Here is a 16,907-nt window from a genome sequence, read left to right as displayed (position 1 = left end):
TTTGTGTGTGTGTTTTCTCTTTTGTTCCTTTTGGACATTTTGCAGCTCTCTGCCGTGTAGACCCAGAACAAGTGGGTCATATTTTTAGGGGAACTTGGAGCATGTTGTGTGTTCGTTCGTTCGTTCGTTCGCTCGTTTGTTTTATTTTCCTCAGAAGTGTCGGCCGGGCTTGAGTCTGCTTCGGGATGTGGGATGTCTGTCTGGGACAGCAGCATCGGAACTCAAAAAATGTGAGCTTGCTTGCTGCTGCTACCCGAAGCAGCCCGGCCCCAGGCCCCTGTTAGGTCTTCATCTCCTTAGGAGAGGAGAGGACAGTCACTCCCGCTGAGCCATCCGGACGAGGAATGGCAGCCGATGATTTTGTTACCTCTTTCCCATCTCGTTCTGTCTTAAAAACTGGATGTTGCTGCTGCAGTCTGCGAGNGTTTTATTTTCCTCAGAAGTGTCGGCCGGGCTTGAGTCTGCTTCGGGATGTGGGATGTCTGTCTGGGACAGCAGCATCAGAACTCAAAAAATGTGAGCTTGCTTGCCGCTGCTACCCGAAGCAGCCCGGCCCCAGGCCCCTGTTAGGTCTTCATCTCCTTAGGAGAGGAGAGGACAGTCACTCCCGCTGAGCCATCCGGACGAGGAATGGCAGCCGATGATTTTGTTACCTCTTTCCCATCTCGTTCTGTCTTAAAAACTGGATGTTGCTGCTGCAGTCTGCGAGCTCTGGGTACTGCTCCACGGGCAGCACGTAGTAGCCCTCGTACCCCGGCACCCGCCCCGTGCTCAGGAGCTGCTGCTTCTCGCCCTCAGTCCACGGGCGGCTCCCCTCGCGCCCGTCCCTGGCCTTCTGCTGCTCCTTGGCCCAGGCGGTGCCCAGGGCCCTCTGCCTGGCCTGGTCCAGGACGCGGGCCTTCTCTTCGTCCAGGGTGTCGGGGGTGAGGCCGTAGCGGATGCTGAGCAGCAGCGTGTCCTGCTGGAACTCCACATTGGTGAACCTTCGAGTCCTGCCGTTGACCAGCAGCGTGGGCTGCGACACGGTCACGTTCACCCCGCTCTCCAGCGCCTTGCGGCCGATGGTGGTGCCCAGCGTGACCAGGTCGCTGTCGGCTGAGCCGACCTTCACGAAGTAGTGGGTGTCTTTGCCCTCGATGCTGTAGTGCATTTTGTCCAGGTAGTAGGCGTTGTTCAGCACGGAAGCCACCTTGCGGCTGTCCTCGCTGGCGATGCTGGACACGCCGGTGGTCACACGCCCTTCTTTGATGGCAAACATGATGCCTTTGCCGATGATGGGCGTGGTGGTGGCAAACCAGTGGCCCGCCTTCTCCCGGATGCTGGCGTGGAGCTTTTTAGCAATGACCTGCCCTTCGAGAGCCAGGAAGGCCTGATTGTGCCTCTCTGTCGTCTGCTGGACACCTGTGATGAGCTGTGGGCATGAGAACACACAGACAGCTGAGATGATGGGCAGGGCAGCCACTCGGGTGGGCTGGGAAGCTCATTACAAAAGGGTCAGGAAGGGAAAAGCCTGGGCTCCTCCCTGTGGGAACCAGGCTCGTGTCTGCAGGGATGTGAGCTAACACGGGCCTTCCATTAGAAACTTAGGACAGGCTGGTGCTTTCTGGGGCTCTGATTGTGTGGCCTGTCTGCTTGAAACTGTGCCACTCACTCAAAAGATGGGATGGAGGTTCACCCCCTGGCTTGCCACGCCTCTCCCTTCCAGGTGAAAGAGGCACTCTGCCCTCTGGTGGTTGGGCACCTGTCTTGCACGCTGCAGCCCCAGCAATATCCTGACCTGAAGGGCAAGGTCTGTGTTTGGGGAGCTGTGAACCCGGCTGCTGTGGCCCAGATTTCTTTGAGGCCAATACCGTGGATACTTTTTAACGTCCTTGGGTTGAGACCTTGCCTCTCAGGGTATGGCTGGGAGCAGTGGAGTCCCCGAGGCCCACCCTGGTAGAATGGTGAGATCTCGAACCTCCCTCTGGTCCTATGGAGTCCGAAGCCACATTCTAACAGGACACCAGGGGTGGTTTGTGTGTGTGGTGTTCACGTTGGAGGGAGCCACTCGCTTTGGATTTGAGCCCTGATTCTGCAGGGGCAGGAAATCACCACCATGGCCTTGGCCTTCAGCTCTGCACTCACAGATGACAACTTGTCTCAATTGGTTGTTGGGGGACAGGCTGGGATAATGGAGGAAGCTGTTGTTTGGGAGGTAATGGCACTTAGATAAATGAGAGAAGTGATGGCTATTCATCCGCTGAGTGGTCCCCGAGGGGCAGAACTGAGAGCACGCTGCTCTCAATTACCCAGCAGCTCCTCCTTGTCTCTCAAGTTTGGACAATTATCCAGAGCAGCTGAGACCTTTCGGATGTTCGTAGGGCTGAGCACTGGCTCTGGGGGTGGTGGTGAGCTGAACTGGGAGGCCCGCCCCTCCTGCTGTGTTGTGGCAGGGCTCTGAGCTGCGCCTGCACGGAAAATGGCCACCCTTCAGTCATCAGGGACAGCCCCCGGCACCCATTCTGTCCAGAAAACTCAACCTGTATCCATTTGCACCGCAAAACCCTCATGCTTGACGTGGGGCATAAAAATGTTCTTGCACGGGACAGAGACTGCAGAGCGTGGTTTTAGGATGTCCCATAAAAGCCGAGAAAGGGCTGTGCTTCTATAGATGGTGCAGGTAGAAGTGTGCTGCTAGATTTCCCTGTGCTGTTGTTAATCCAGGAATGACTCGGGGGTATCTACCCAACAGGTAATGATACCACAACGAAGGCCACCATCGAGGTTCGGGAGAAGTACGCGCTGCACCAGACAGGTGACAGGGTGACAGCGTTGGCTTTCTTGGGGGGGCGCAGCAGTTCGTGCGCCTTTTATACCCAGCGCCAGTGTTTTGCTCCTCTGCCCACAGGCCCCTGGCTCCCACGGGCCTCTGTTTGCCAAAGGGCACGACGGCCATCGGCGCGTTCTTGGCAGGAGCCCCGGCTTACCTGTCCACTCTCACTTGCTTGGCTTTCTGACAGTTCATAGGGAGGAGGCACGAAGTACATCTTGGCTCTTGGGAAGCCAGGGATTATGTTGCTAAGCTGAAATCCAAACATCACAAGCCAGCTTTTCACGTCTGTGGTGGAAAGAGAAACAAAGATTTCTGAAATCATTATGGGTGGAAAGCCATCGAAGATTTTTGGAGAGAGAGCAAGATAAAAGGGATGCTTGGGTGGGAGTCCAACAGGGGTGGGAGGCAGAAGCCTGGGAAGGTCTCCTGGTCCAGGCCCAGAGCTTCTCGACGCAGGGTCCAGTAAGTAGATGTCCTTCCAAACTTGGGCAGTTCCTAACACCCACCGCCCCCCACCCCACCACAGGGCGCACACTCATCTTGGGTCCTGGAGCGCCCTTCCCAAGAAGTACCTTCTGGCTCTCTCACCCCTTTCAAGTCTTCTCCGATGTTGCCTCCCCCTTAGGGCTGACCCAACCCCCATGGTTAACACCTGCCCCGACCCCGGCAATACCGAGTCTCCTTGCTCTGCCCATTCCCTCTCCCCTCCCCCCCACACCCCATCCTGTAATCACCTTCTAATGCGCTGCAGCACTTGGATGTGGATTGCACCTATTGGTTATGGTCGGAGTGTAAGCTCCACGAGGGTAGTGCGCGAACAAATCTATTTTAGTCATGGCCAACCCCACCCCCTGGGCCCTACAACAATGTCTGGTGAGCACAAAATAGGTGCTCAGTAAGTGTCCTTGGAATGAATGAATGGATGGACGGATGAACACTGAACACAGGTGGCAAAGGCTTCCTTGCCTGGTTGGAGGGTGAAGGAGGAACTACCGATACCTGCCCGAGAACTTGCTTCTAGAGGGACTAAGTAAGGAGGTGGGACAACTGCCTACTTCCTGCCCTGGGACTGTCGTGAGGGAGTTAAGGTTGACTTTACTACTAAACATCCATGCACGTGAGAACCCTCTAATGGGGTCGGGGGAGGGTGGGATCGGGAATCCATGGTGCATTCTTTGGCCTTGGGCACAGACTGGTCCTTTGGCAACTACACAGGTTAGCGCTAGCCCACGTAAGGGTTATTTAGCAACATAGGTTTGACACCATGTTCAGACGTGTGTTGGCATCCAGCAACAATCACATACTGACAAAGCGGCTCTTTTGTGCAAGGTGGGTGCCGGGGGCTGCGGAGTGTGCCTTTCCCAACTTTGGATATTCACGTTCACTCGCTCCTGCTGCTTTGCCCTAACCGGGCAGCACCTGTGCCGGCAGGGACTGTACTTCCTGGTTCCTGAAAAATAAATTTGCCTTTTCCACTTAAGTACGTCCATTCGTAAAAAGAGAAACTCGGTCCCTACCGTAAGTGGGGGAGCACACTCACTTGATGCAAACAGAAAAGAACTGTCAAATTAAAACGAAGCCAACAAAACCAAGCAATGCAAGAAAATGGAGCGGGATTCTGTTGCCAGAGAGTGAGCGAGTCTTAGATCTGCTCTGTCCGTTCCAAGGGGAGATTAGAAGTGTCAATGAGGTGGCAAATACATACTCCTCCTCGACTGATCTGGAAGAGTATAAAGAGGACTGAAGAGACACAAACGTCCACATGCCTGCTCCCACGCTCTCTAGTCCCTCCTCTGTGCACCACGTAAAATCGCCCCACCTTCCACTGTAAACTGGGCCGTGGAGGGAGGGCCCAGAAAGGTCCGAGGGGTCTTTGGCCTCAGGAGACTCTCCCCACCCTGGTCTTTTCCCCTCAGGGGTCCCTCCCTGGTGCTCAGGAGGTGATCCCTGGTCCCTGCCTTTGGGACCAGGGATCTTGGTCTTGGGAGACCACCCCTGACCAATTACTGCTCACGTCATCTGCCTTTTTAGTCTCTGACATGGCTTGATTTTGGACTCTTTCCCTGTTGGAAGATGTTCGTTCACACCGCCTATCCCTCCCTTTTGCAGGAGGCACTTCCTGCCCCACGAGCACCCCTTGCCTCGGAAAGCCGCTGGTCTCATCAGGGGAAAGGCCCCTGATAATCTGCTGAGAGGGAGTCCTCCAGGCAGGGGCTGGGGCTGCAACCCCTCCTAAGAGCTCATTCTTCCTTCTTCTCAGGCTCCCCGGGGTGTGCGACTGTGCTGCCATCTGGAATGTTCTCTCTCCTAAAACACTGTCAGCCCAGCAGCTTGGCTGCTAAGTATAGACAGGAGAAGGGGGTCAGGGAACTGGGAGGCTGTGCCTTCCTGCTCACGTATGAAAACAAAGCCCCACAAAATCCGACTCTGCGCTCACAGGTGCCTGCCCGGGGCGAGGGGCAGGGAGAAAATACAAGTCACCGTGGGCGACATCCAGGAGGTTTGCTCGATTTGAAATCTGGGGTCTCAGGCTTGCCAAAGCCACGCCACTCAGGGCAGAGCCTGGATCTGTTTCAGGGTGGAGCTGGAGACCCCTCCCCACACCCCCACTTTTCACCTCCAAAGTCCCCATGTCCAAGTCCATTGCTGCACGGGCATCGCAAACACACTGACCTTTCTTAGACTTCGTGCTGTGCCAGGTGCTTTATGAGGTGCAATTTCACAATCCTGTGGGTGACTACAATGATCATCATTTTGCTGATGAAGAAACTAAGGCCCAGGAAGGTTAAGACTTCTGTTCAAGGCACCCAGCAAGTGACAGGCAAGGCCAGAATGGGTCATAGGCCCGGGTGCTGCCATCTGGGCCCTGTCGGTCCTCGGTATGTTTCGGATGGAGGGTCTCTCCCTGGATGCTAACATGGGGGGCGGGGGCTGTCTTTTCATGAACGCCTTTTGATCACAGGTGTATCGATCATCAGTATATTACCTTAAAGATAACTGTTTTAAAGGTTGTTGCTTTGGAGCCCATGAGTGGGAAAGAAATCCTTCTTGCTCTCAGTCACCCCTTCCTAGTGGCTACCCCTCTGCTCCCACCCAGGTGTCTTGGGGCCCGTCCTGGGAGCCAGCAACACCCCCAGGAGGACACTGGGCCTCTTCTGGCCTCAGGAACTGCCGCTTGCACTCAGAGAGTGGTTTCCAAACACCAGAAACTCTCTTGAGCACCAGAGAGAAGGGCCTGTTCCTGATGTTCCTCCTGACTATATTTAATTAGTTCTCCTGCTTAAACTGTGAATGGCAAGTTCAAGCACTCTGCTCCTCTCCTAAGTGGCAAGTGGAGACTCATTTAGATGGGCGTTACAGTGGCCCCACCTGCGAATAGTGGGGAATAAGCTGGCGTTCTCTGCGGGGGTCCGCTCTCCAGGGGTCCCGTCATCCTGACCCAGCAGCTGGCGTGGCCCTGTGTGGGTCCTGCTCTCTCTTTCTCCAGGCCCCCTTTGCACAGCTCGGGCCGACATCAGCCTGAGCCATGGGGCTCCTCTTACACCACCGTTTATGTCAGATTCTTTCTAATGGTTTCTGGATCCAGTTTTGTTGGACTTAGTTCAATTTGATTTAATTCCCATTTAGTGAGTCTCTAGGAAGCACTGGAATGAGGACAGACATCTCGCCATTCAGAAAGCTCTCCGCTGGCCGCTGCCTGTGGGTGGGCAAGGCTCTGGGGTGGCGGGTTAGCAAGCAGGGTGGGTGCGGCGGGGCTGTGGCAGCAGTCAGCACTGGACCCCACTCGATGAAAGAGGTGGAGGAGGCAGCAGGGTCGCCAGTGGCCCTGCCCCACCGCCCCGCTGCCACCTTGCATCAGCAGCCTCCAGGGACCCCGCGCCCTCAGCCTGGAGTTAAGTGTGCAAGCCGGTTCCGGCAACCCCAGTCCTGGGCCCTGTCCTCACCCTGTCCTCCAGTTCACATCTAGTATGGTTACAGACCCATCAACAGGAACACCCCCCAAGGGGGTGTCTTTGTCTCCCAGACAACTGTTACACGAACCCCAGGGGAGACTTCAGTCTGATGTTAGGGAAGGAGAAGGGTGCAGAAACTGCTAATGTAACTGTGCCCCCAGAAGGCAGGGTGGGGATTGCCAGTGAGGGACAGCCAAGATGTCCCCAGTAGACACAGGTTACCAACTCTCCCTCCTGGCCACAATTCATCCTGCAGCCTTGCCCAGTTGCCCCACCTCCCAGGGTGGCAGAGGCTCCGGCAGGCAGGACAGGGCGCAGTCAGGAGGGGAGACCCAAAAAAAAGGATTTGGAATGGGGTCCAGGACTCAAGGTTTGCAGAAAATATTAAGATGTCCTCACACCCCCGCAGGGGGAAGGGACAAATGGAGCAGGGCCATTGAGAGCTGTTTTGCATAGCAACAGTTTTGCAGCTAACCTCTGGAATGGTCATTTAACATATCTGTAACCTTTAACTGGTTTCATAGATATGTTAAATAGCTGTGGCCAAGCTTTGAGCCAGGGAGAAGGGAGTGACTTCTACCCAGGATGTAACTGGGGGCAGGTCCCCCGAGTTACAGCGCCTGCATGAGAGCTTGGAGTTGACTGGCTCCACACCAGGAGGCCACACCTGCCCAGACTCACTAAGGCAGCCCAGTAAAGCTGGGAGGATACGGGTGTCCTGGCAGGTGTAACCAATTGTGGGAGAGCCACTCGGTTTTAGCAGAGTGAGGACCCCCTCTTGCACGTGTGGGAGAACCATGCGCTTTGCCAGAATGGGGACCCCTGCAGGCAGGTGAAGAAAGCCACATGCTTTTGGTGGAGTGTGGACCCCTGCAGCTTTGGTAGAAGAGGCCCACGCGGCTTTGGGGTGCTCCCTTGGGCTTCATGGCCTGGGAAGCAGGAGAGACTTTGCCTGGAAGAATGGGTACAAAGAACTCTTTGCCAGCAGGCCATGAGAAGGTGCCACATGGCTTTGGAGTAATTAGAGATCCTGCCCGACGGGGACACAGCTGACGGTGCCAGTGGCCTGGAAACATGAACGTGTGCTTCTTTTCCTGAGATACGGTTCCCCAAATTAGGGCAGGGGGAGAAGGAAGTCTGTGGTTATCCTAAAGGACTTTGATTTTTTTTCTATTTTATATGATAATATATACATATACAAACTCTTTTAAAAAAATATATTTGATTGATTATGCCATTACAGTTGTCCTATTTCCCCCCTTCATTCCCCTCCACCCTGCACACCCCTCCCCCACCGTCCCTTTAGTTTATGTCCACGTGTCTCAAGTTCTTTAGATTCTATATTTCCCCTACTATTCTTGCCCTCCCCCATCTATTTTCTACCTACCATCTATGCTACTTATTCTCTGAACCTTCTCCCCCCTTCTCCTCCTCCCACTACCCTGTTGCTAACCCTCCATGTGATCTTCATTTCTATGGTTCTGCTCCTGATCTAGCTGTCCTCTTAGTTTGCTTTTGTTTTAGGTGTGGTTGTTAATAACTGTGAGTTTGCTGTCCTTTCACTGTTCATATTTTTTATCTTCTTTTTCTTAGGTAAGTCCCTTTAACATTTCATATAATAAGGGCTTGGTAATGATGAACTCCTTGAATTTGACCTTATCTGAGAAGCACTTTATCTGCCCTTCCATTCTAAATGAAAGCTTTGCTGGATAGAGCAATCTTGGATGTAGGTCTTTGGATTTTGTGACTTGGAATACTTCTTTCCAGTCCCTTCTTGCCTGTAAGGTCTCTTTTGAGAAATCAGCTGACAGTCTCATGGGCACTCCTTTGTAGGTGACTCTCCTGATTTGTTGCTGCTTCTAGGATTCTCTCCTTCATTTTAATCTTGGCTCATGTAATTATGATGTGCCTTGATGTGTTCCTTCTTGGGTCCAACTTCTTTGGGACCCTCTGAGCTTCCTGGACTTCCTGGAAGTCTATTTCCTTTGCTAGATTCAGGAAGTTCTCCTTTATTATTTGTTCAAATAAGTATTCCACTTGTCGCTCTTCCTCTTCCCCTTCCGGTACCCCTATAATTCGGATGTTGGAACGTTTAAAGATGTCCTAAAGGTTCCTAAGCCTCTCCTCATTTTTTTGAATTCTTGTTTCTTCATTGTTTTCTGTTTGGTCATTTTTTTCTTCCTTCTGGTCCACTCCCTTGATCTGAGTCCCAGTTTCCTTTCCATCACTATTGGTTTCCTGTGCATTTCCCTTCATTTTACTTAGTTTAGTGTTCATTTGTTCCTCTAATTTGTGACTAAAATCAACCAGTTCTGTGAGTATACTGATCACAAGTGTTTTGAACTGTGCATCTGACAGGTTGGCTATTTCTTTGTCGCTTAGAAGTATTGGCTCTGGGGCTTTGAGTTCTTCTCGAGCCATAATGTTTTGGTCTGTTCGAGCCTGTTATGTATGAGGGGCGGAGCATTAGGTGTTCACCAGGGTGGGGTGACCCAGGTCAGTGGGTTGTGAAGCTGTATGTGGGGGTGGGGTCAAAGAGGGGCAATGGTGGTCCCCTGTGCTGCTTCCCGCAGCTGGGGCCTGCGTGGTCCATCTCACTGCTTGCTCCTTTGCCTGGTTTATCTGCGTGAGAATGTGTGACCGCAGTCAGTCTACCACCTTGTGCCATCACTGGGTCCGCCCATTGCAACCCCACGCCTGGGATCTGCCAACCACTGCCTGTATGCCTGGGTGGGTCTGGCTGAGTTGTCCTGTGCAACCCTGCTCCACCAGCTGCTGGCTCCTCCCCTCTAACCAGTCTGGCTGAAGGATTTGTTGTTGTTGTCGGACTTCCGTATAGTTCAATTTTCTGTGTTTTGGTTGTGTGTTCATTACTAAAACCTTGTTGTCTTTAAACTTGGTTGTGCGAGGAGGCACAGTGTTTCCACCTACGCCTCCATCTTGGCTGGAAGTCCCGGACTTTGATATTAATGAGGACGTTGGGTCACTACTTTAAGTCTGTCTAGCACTAAATAAACCTTCCTTTCATTTTCACAAATCTCTGGCATTGAGAGATGTCTTTCCAATTGTCGGCGGGCAGGTGCGCCCAGTAGGTATTAGTATACCATTTTTGAGAGGGGCCCCTGTTGTTCTGTATCAGTTTTTGGCATCCCTGGGTGGGCCAAATATTGCCCCCCCACCCCTTGTACCTCTGTTCTGTAACAAGCCTACAAGAGAAGCCCAGCTGAGAGCAAGCCCAGCCAAAGGTGCTGCTGATGGTTTCTGGCCTGAGCCCCAGCACCCATGACACTGCCCTACTTGCCTCGCTGACCGAAGCACCAGGCAGCCTGCATTCCGGGAGACCTCAGCCCCCGTCAACAATGGGGACACCCTCCCATGCCAGCTACCACACTGCAGCAACGCCAGCTCAAAGGACACCCGGAGCTACCGTCTGGAGTCTGCCAGTGTTTCCACTGACCTGCATCTTACCCAGCACCTCCCTATCTTCTTCCCCATAACTCATGACATCCAAAAGTTGGCTTCCCCCTTTTCTCTGAGACTCGGGAGGGCCAAAGCAAGAGCCTTTTGCTTTTTTCCTCCTCTCTCTCCTACTAAGGATTGAAGGAAGGGATTCATCCTATGTGTCCAGAGGTACCGACTCCCTCCCCCGAATCAGGCTGAGAAGGAACCAGCGGCTTACCTCCTCCCAGTGGCTTTTCTTTCCCTCCCCAGTTATTTTTTGTTTGTTTCCCCTCCTCCCCCTTCCCTCTGAAGCGCTTTAGGAACCATCAGGTGTTACCTGAAACTCCAGTAAAACAAAAACAGGCAAAAAAAGAAAAGACAACTATAACTTTTTTTTGTCTTTTAGGAGAACCAGGAAAATAGCTGAGGGGTCATGAGGTTGATTGTACTTGGAGAGAATGATTTTTTCTGGGTCTCAGCAGCTGGAGAGTCTGTTTCGCTTTCTTTGAGCGCCTTTAGAAAGTCTCCTCTGGCTGATTCATCCCTAAGGTTTGCAGGGCCCAGCAGGGGGAAAGTACATTCTGGATGGAGGAAGATTCTTCTCCTATGACCAAGGTAGGCCTGGCCTGCCTCCAGTTCACACTGTTTCTTCTGTCTGGGACACTGTCCCCTGTCCCCTGCCACACACACCACACACACCACACACACCACACACACCACACACACACCACACACTTCCTAAATGTCTCTCCACAAATGCTCTCTTTTAAGGAGGCCTCTGAGCCCCCTAAGTGGACACTGCCCATCACTCTCTGTCTAACCCCTTCACCTATTTTATTTATCATCATAGCATTTACCATTATCAGAAACTACACCCATGTGCCTGGGCTCTGAGAGGGGCTTTAATTTGGAACTGCAGTGAACTTCGGGGCAACAGTCGGGCTAAGCCCCAGGGAAGCGAGGAAGCCTGGCGGCAGGCATGGGAGCGCTTCCTGCTACAGGAGGTGTTGGGGGAGGATAGGGAGGAAGGAGCCAGCTTGGCCTTAGCTCCTCGGCTCACAGGGTACCAGCTGCTTCCATTGGAGGGCGCTAGGCTCCACTTCAAGGGGCCTGGGGCTAGTCAGTGAGGCACTGTGTGGCCACATGTTGACCTCTAAGGTTGCCTATTTGTGTCTGGTTCCTTGGGACACTGAGGTTAGTGCTGTGCTGCAGGTAGCTGCTGCTTCCTTTTCAGTCCTGGGGATGGAAAAGTGACTCCTTGTCCCCTGAGGGGAGGGGTCCCTTAGGCTTGACTCCTCTCTGACCCATGGCCAAGAGCTGTGAGTTTCCTGGAACTTGGGGTAGGGCCTTGGATTTGGGGTCCTCACGTTGTTCCTGTACATTGTGTACGCAGGTGAGATGGCTCTGGCTTCTTTGCTGGAAGTTGGTCCTTTGGAGCTCCATCTATCCATCCATCTATCTACCCACACGTGCAAGCATCCATCCTGATTTCCTTATTTCCCTGGGGACAGGAGCTTTATCTTGTTTCCACTGCATCTCTAGCTCTAAGTGTGTGTTAGGATGGATAGATGTGAGTGGATGGATAGGGACCTTCATTTCCCAATGGCTCACTTATCACGAGGAAGTAGACCATGTGCCCTCTTTGGTCTCCTTGTCTCCATACTGTTTCAAAGCTTCCTATATCCTTCCGACTTGTGCTCATGGTTTTTCTTCAGCCTTCAGCCCATTTCTGTCAACCAAGATCACCTTCCTCAGGCCCAGTTTGCCCCTTTGGGCCTTTCTGTGGTATATCAAAATTTTCAACTCAAGTCACACACACACACCCCTTTGCAAGAAGGGTGCTTATCTAGTTCACCATTGTATCCCCAGAATCTAGCCTGGTGCCACTCTATAAATGCTTGTTGAATAGACAGCAGGCACCTACAAAGGTAGCACAGACTTCATTCTGCTTTGTGTTATTATTGGTTATTTGCATGTGTACCCTGCCAGCCTCGGGGTGAGGTGGGGACAGTCCGCTTAGTCATCTCAGCACCAATGTTCACTCATCACTTCACTAGTAATGATGTCAATAACATGAGCAGGTGCCCTGTTGGGAACATCCACTGTCTAAGTGCCGGGCACTGGACTTGACCTGTCTCCGTTCACTTACAAGATCACTCTGTGGAATGGTTATATTTATGTCCTTTCACAGAGGAAGAAACTACAGCTCAGAGAGACTGTCCCACTATCCCATACTCCAGTGGCTTATAAATTGAGAAAGAATTAGACCCAAGTACATCTGACACTAGAGTCCCACTTGTTGTGTGTTGTACCGCCCCCCCCCCCCCTCCGTCGTAAGGCTGTCTTTCTCTGTTGGGGCAGGAAGGGCTCTTATAAACTGAGCGGACTTGACAATGGGCAGGACCTCTCCAAGGAGACTTGGTGACTGCTCTGCACTGCTGTCACTTGGCAGTTACTACACACTATACTGCCCAGGGCTTACCGCTCTCCAGGATTCTCCTAGTGTATGACGTAAGGCTGCCTTCCGAAGTGCCCAACAGTCTACCGGGACAACCACCCCACAGGGAGCCAGTGCCCAGCCGAGGCGGCAAAGTCCTCACCTGTCACGTAGTTCTTCAAATCCAGCTCATTGCTGAGAGGATTGTTGCTCTTGAACATGTACAGGTTAAAGGGGGCTGGTTCCCTGCCCACGTTTTTCCACATGGTGTAGTCTGGAGAGGTCCATCGTCCCGCCAGCACATCATAGTCCCGTTGAGTGAAGTGGACCAGCTTGGTCAGGGGATCGTAGAGTCCCCCGTGGAAGCCAATGACCATCTGGAAGTCAGGGTTGGAGTCATAATAAATCTCCCCGTAGGCCGTGTACTGCAGCTGTTTGATCATGAGACCGTTGATGCTGAACACAGCCAGGGGGGTCCCTGTGTTATCCGAGGCCACGTAGTACTCCTCCCCACTGCTGCTCTCCATGGCGAAGAGGTGACCTTGGAGGTCGTAGTAGAGCGAGGTTATCTCTGAGTTGGAGTGATTGTAGACATGGGTGACGCGAGTCGGGTTGTGGAGGTCAGAGTAGAAATACTGCAGGTGGTGGCCCAGGTTGGTCTTGTAGGAAGCCCGCCGCCCCACACCGTCATAGCGGTACTGGACACTCCACCCACTGGCCTTGTTGTACGCTCTCGTTAGGAGGCCCTTGGAGTTGTACTCGAAGATGTCCGCCCCTCGCTGGCACAGATAGCCGTCATCGTCAATTTTGTACTGCACGTCGCCAAGGCGGGTTATCCGGTCCCGGAGGTCGTAGCGCAAGGGCATGAGGCGCACACTGTTGCCCGGGTTCAGCAAGTGCAGGTTGCCATTGAGGTCGTAGCTGTAGCGCCAGGTGGGGCGGTCATTGACGGCCACGCTCTGGAGCTGCCCGTCTCCGTCGTAGTCATAGGTGTACTTCGTGGTGTTGGCATAGGGCCCCAGTTTCAGCTCCCGCTTAATCACTCTGCCCATGCTGTCATACTGCACCGTCATCCAGTACATGAGGGACCTGAACATCTCGTACTGTACCTCCTTGATCCGCCCGTGGGTGTCAAAGTGTTTGCTGAGGGTCATCACGGCAGTGGTAATGATCTGGTTGATGTCATAATAGATAACCCCGAACTTGCCAAAGTGCTCCACCTTGCCAGATATCTCATCATAGCGGTAGAGGTCAACAGGAAGGGGAGTTTCACTGATGACGGGCTTAATGCTTGCGATGCGGAAGCTGTTGTCGTGATAGGTGTAGTCAAACCTGGCATTGACCATGCCTTCCTCAGAAAACCTGTAGATCTGCTTGTCCACAAGCGGGCCGATCTTCCGGTACCGGATGGTGCAGGAGAAGCCCCCACTCTGGAGGTTGACCATCTTCAACACACCAGTGGTCTCGTCGTACCCGAAAGTGACGGCAGTACTGTCATAGACAATCTCCGATAACTTGGAGAGCTTCCCGTACTTGTAAAACACCTGGCGCCCGGTGCCCAAAAAGGATGTCTTCAGGATGCGGCCATCGTCACTGTAGTCAAAGATGACCGAAGCGTTGCTTTCAGGCGGGTTGTAGATATTGCGGATGTAGCCGATGGAGGTGTGCGTGGCCATGCTGTGCCGGGCAACGCTGGGCATGGTGACAGCGTGGAGACGGTCGGAGGGGTCATACTCAAATACGTACTGACGCTGGCTCTGCAGCAGGAGGACCACGGACTGGAGGGAGGAAAGGGGAAGGGAGCCCGTGAGTCGGCTTTTCAAGGACCAATTCCCTCAGACTGACAGAATTCATTCCGTTTCCCCAAAAGCCCATCCTAAAGGCAGGAAGGATGGGGAGGTTTAGAGCAGAGGTTTTGAGTGGGTAGACTTCACGGGGCGTGCCAGCTCTGATGGATCAGGGTGCCTGCCTGGAGCAGGTTTTCTCAGACTATAACGTGCAGGCGAAGTACCCAGGGATCTTGTTAAAAGGCAGGTTCTGATACATCAGTTCTGGGAGGGGGCGGGGCCTGAAACTCCGCTTTTGTAACAAGCTCCCAGGTGATGCTGACCTTGCTTGGACCACACTTTTGAGTAGTGAGGGCTTGGAGGGCTGAGGTGGGGGGCACTGGGAGAGTTTTCCTACAGACTCAATAATGAGGAATCCTGAAATTGCTTAGACATGACTGCCAGTGACCCGTCAGAAGATAGATGCGACACACATACTATGTTTCTGCCACCCCTAATTAAATCTAGAGAGAAAAAGCACACGCTCCATTTAGAAGATACTGAAAAGATGATAAAGCCCAGAATGATTGATTCTTTGGTGGGGGTGGGGGGGCTGGGAATGGCCTCCAACTCAAGGCAACTGGGAGATTCCAGCCTCCTCTGGTCAGCCATTCCAGGATTTTATGATGCAATGAGAACAATGTTCAGGAGTGACCAAAGGGACAGCAGCCCCTCTCTTGCAGAGATAACAGCTCTATTTACAGTGGACACCAATTGGGGGTGATGGGCGAGGGGCTGGAAATGGACCTGCGTCAAGGGTGAGTCCAGGTGAGAGGCCTGAGCTGAGCAAGCCCCTGTCTCATGACATAGGTGGAAGTGCTAAGCAAGCCGACCTCCAAAAAGCTTGACTCATGCCCTGTTGGGCCCTGTTTTTACTGCTGATCTGACCTGGCCTTTTCCTACACAGAGACCTGAACCTGGTGCTTCCAGACACAGAATTACATGGAGAGGATCGTTGGCTGGTTCAGCAACAGGCCAAGTGGGAGGGTGTTTGTGCTCGGGGTGCTTGAGTTTTAGGCACAATTCCCTCTTCTGATGGCTTAATTTCAGGCCAAGGCCGAAACGAATCAGTGCATTTCTAGTTTAGAAGTAATGCTTCGCCATACTGCCAGTGATTCTGTCAGCTTCAACAGTACTTATTATTATTATTTTGGGGATAAAATAAGACAGTCTGTCCTTTTTGCCATTTCTGAGTGTCTAGGGTTTTTTTTTTCTTTTAGTGGTAATATTGCTGAGCTATGAATATTGTTTCATTCAGATCTCCTTTCTCCCAGTGATGAGGGTAACGGGAGAGGAACCCTTGTGGAGTCCAAGCAAAGATGTTCAGGTGTCTTACACAAAGCAGGGCAGGTCAGCCTGAAAAGGGCAGTGTTAGTAGGAGAAAGCCCGGTGGGCCAAGGGCGGCACTTTCACCCACCTTGTCGAGGTAGGAGTAGCTCCACACTTTCCCGTCGGCGAACATGCGCGACACGATGCGGCCTTGCTTGTCGATGTCCGTCCTCTCGCTCATGGCCCCGCGCTGCAGGCCAGCCAGGCGCCCGTTGAAGAAGTAGGAGACGTTGACGGCGGCCAACCCGCTGCTGGGGAGCCAGAGGAAGGGGCGGCCCACCTGGTCGTAAATGATCCTCAGGGTGAACTTCCGGTGGTCATCATAGATCTTCTCTGTCCGGATATTCCGGTCGTAGTCAATGGACAAGAGATTCCTCCCGTGGACCTGGGGGAACACAAGCAAAGGGCCCGGTTGGAAAGGTATCACCTGGGCACATGAGCTCCGCCTTCTATGGTGGACGAGGTGGGCGTGGCCTGGGCACAGTGGGCTCCGGAGGAAGAAATCGCCCTGAAGTTATTTGGAGCAGTGCTCCCTAGACTCTTTTACACCCTGGCACACATAACAAATGGTAATGTTGGAGGGTGTTAGAACGCAGACATGAGGTTATGCAAAGGTCAGCGATGACTGCTCTGGGCGTGGCTGCCCTGAGCTACTGCAGAGGCTGTGAACTGCACAATTACACGGGGTGCTGCCCCGCTGTGGGAAGTGTGAATGGCGAAAACTGTGCAGTGCACGGGGCGAGAGGATTTGTATATTTGCACACTTATTACCCTTGTTGGTCGTGTTATCTGCTGAGTAGCTAACAATCCATAACTGCCAGTGCCAGGATTTCTTCTGAAGCCTTAAGTAAAGGTACCCAGAAGGGTAGGGAGAAGGTCTTCGAAACCCATATTTTACGAAGACCTGGGACACAGACTTGTTCTCGGGTGAACTCCTTTACTTCTAGGTGAGAAAAGTCTTGCCACTGTCAAGGACGCACACCTCAGTGGGCAGACCCCAGCCGGGCAGGGGGAGTCCAGCAAAGGGAAGGACTGTTGTACATAGATTTGAAAGGAGTGGCGGAATGCATCTAGGCTTGAGTTAATGCTTATTGAGAGGTTGATCTGAT

At 52.9% G+C, this 16,907-nt stretch overlaps 1 protein-coding gene across 2 annotated transcripts in view; it reads right to left on the bottom strand.

Moving 5' to 3' along the window:
- Positions 1–430: 430 nt before the first annotated feature.
- TENM2 (teneurin transmembrane protein 2) overlaps positions 431–16,907 on the bottom strand; it is a 343,633-nt gene continuing 327,156 nt past the window's right edge. For both annotated transcript variants that reach the window (XM_037040640.1, XM_037040701.1), the window contains exons 23-26: positions 15,887–16,183; positions 12,807–14,421; positions 2,967–3,097; positions 431–1,411 (exon numbers count right to left, since the gene is read on the bottom strand). In XM_037040640.1, the coding sequence (XP_036896535.1) occupies positions 650–1,411; positions 2,967–3,097; positions 12,807–14,421; positions 15,887–16,183 (2,805 nt within the window). In that variant the 3' untranslated portion in view covers positions 431–649. The remainder of the gene's footprint in view (positions 1,412–2,966; positions 3,098–12,806; positions 14,422–15,886; positions 16,184–16,907) is intronic.

This window comes from Sturnira hondurensis, unplaced genomic scaffold (assembly GCF_014824575.4).
Source record: "Sturnira hondurensis isolate 20B ecotype Veracruz unplaced genomic scaffold, ASM1482457v3 Scaffold0000022, whole genome shotgun sequence".
NCBI classification, from domain to species: Eukaryota; Metazoa; Chordata; class Mammalia; order Chiroptera; family Phyllostomidae; genus Sturnira; species Sturnira hondurensis.
This window is presented reverse-complemented; position numbering and strand designations above follow the sequence as displayed.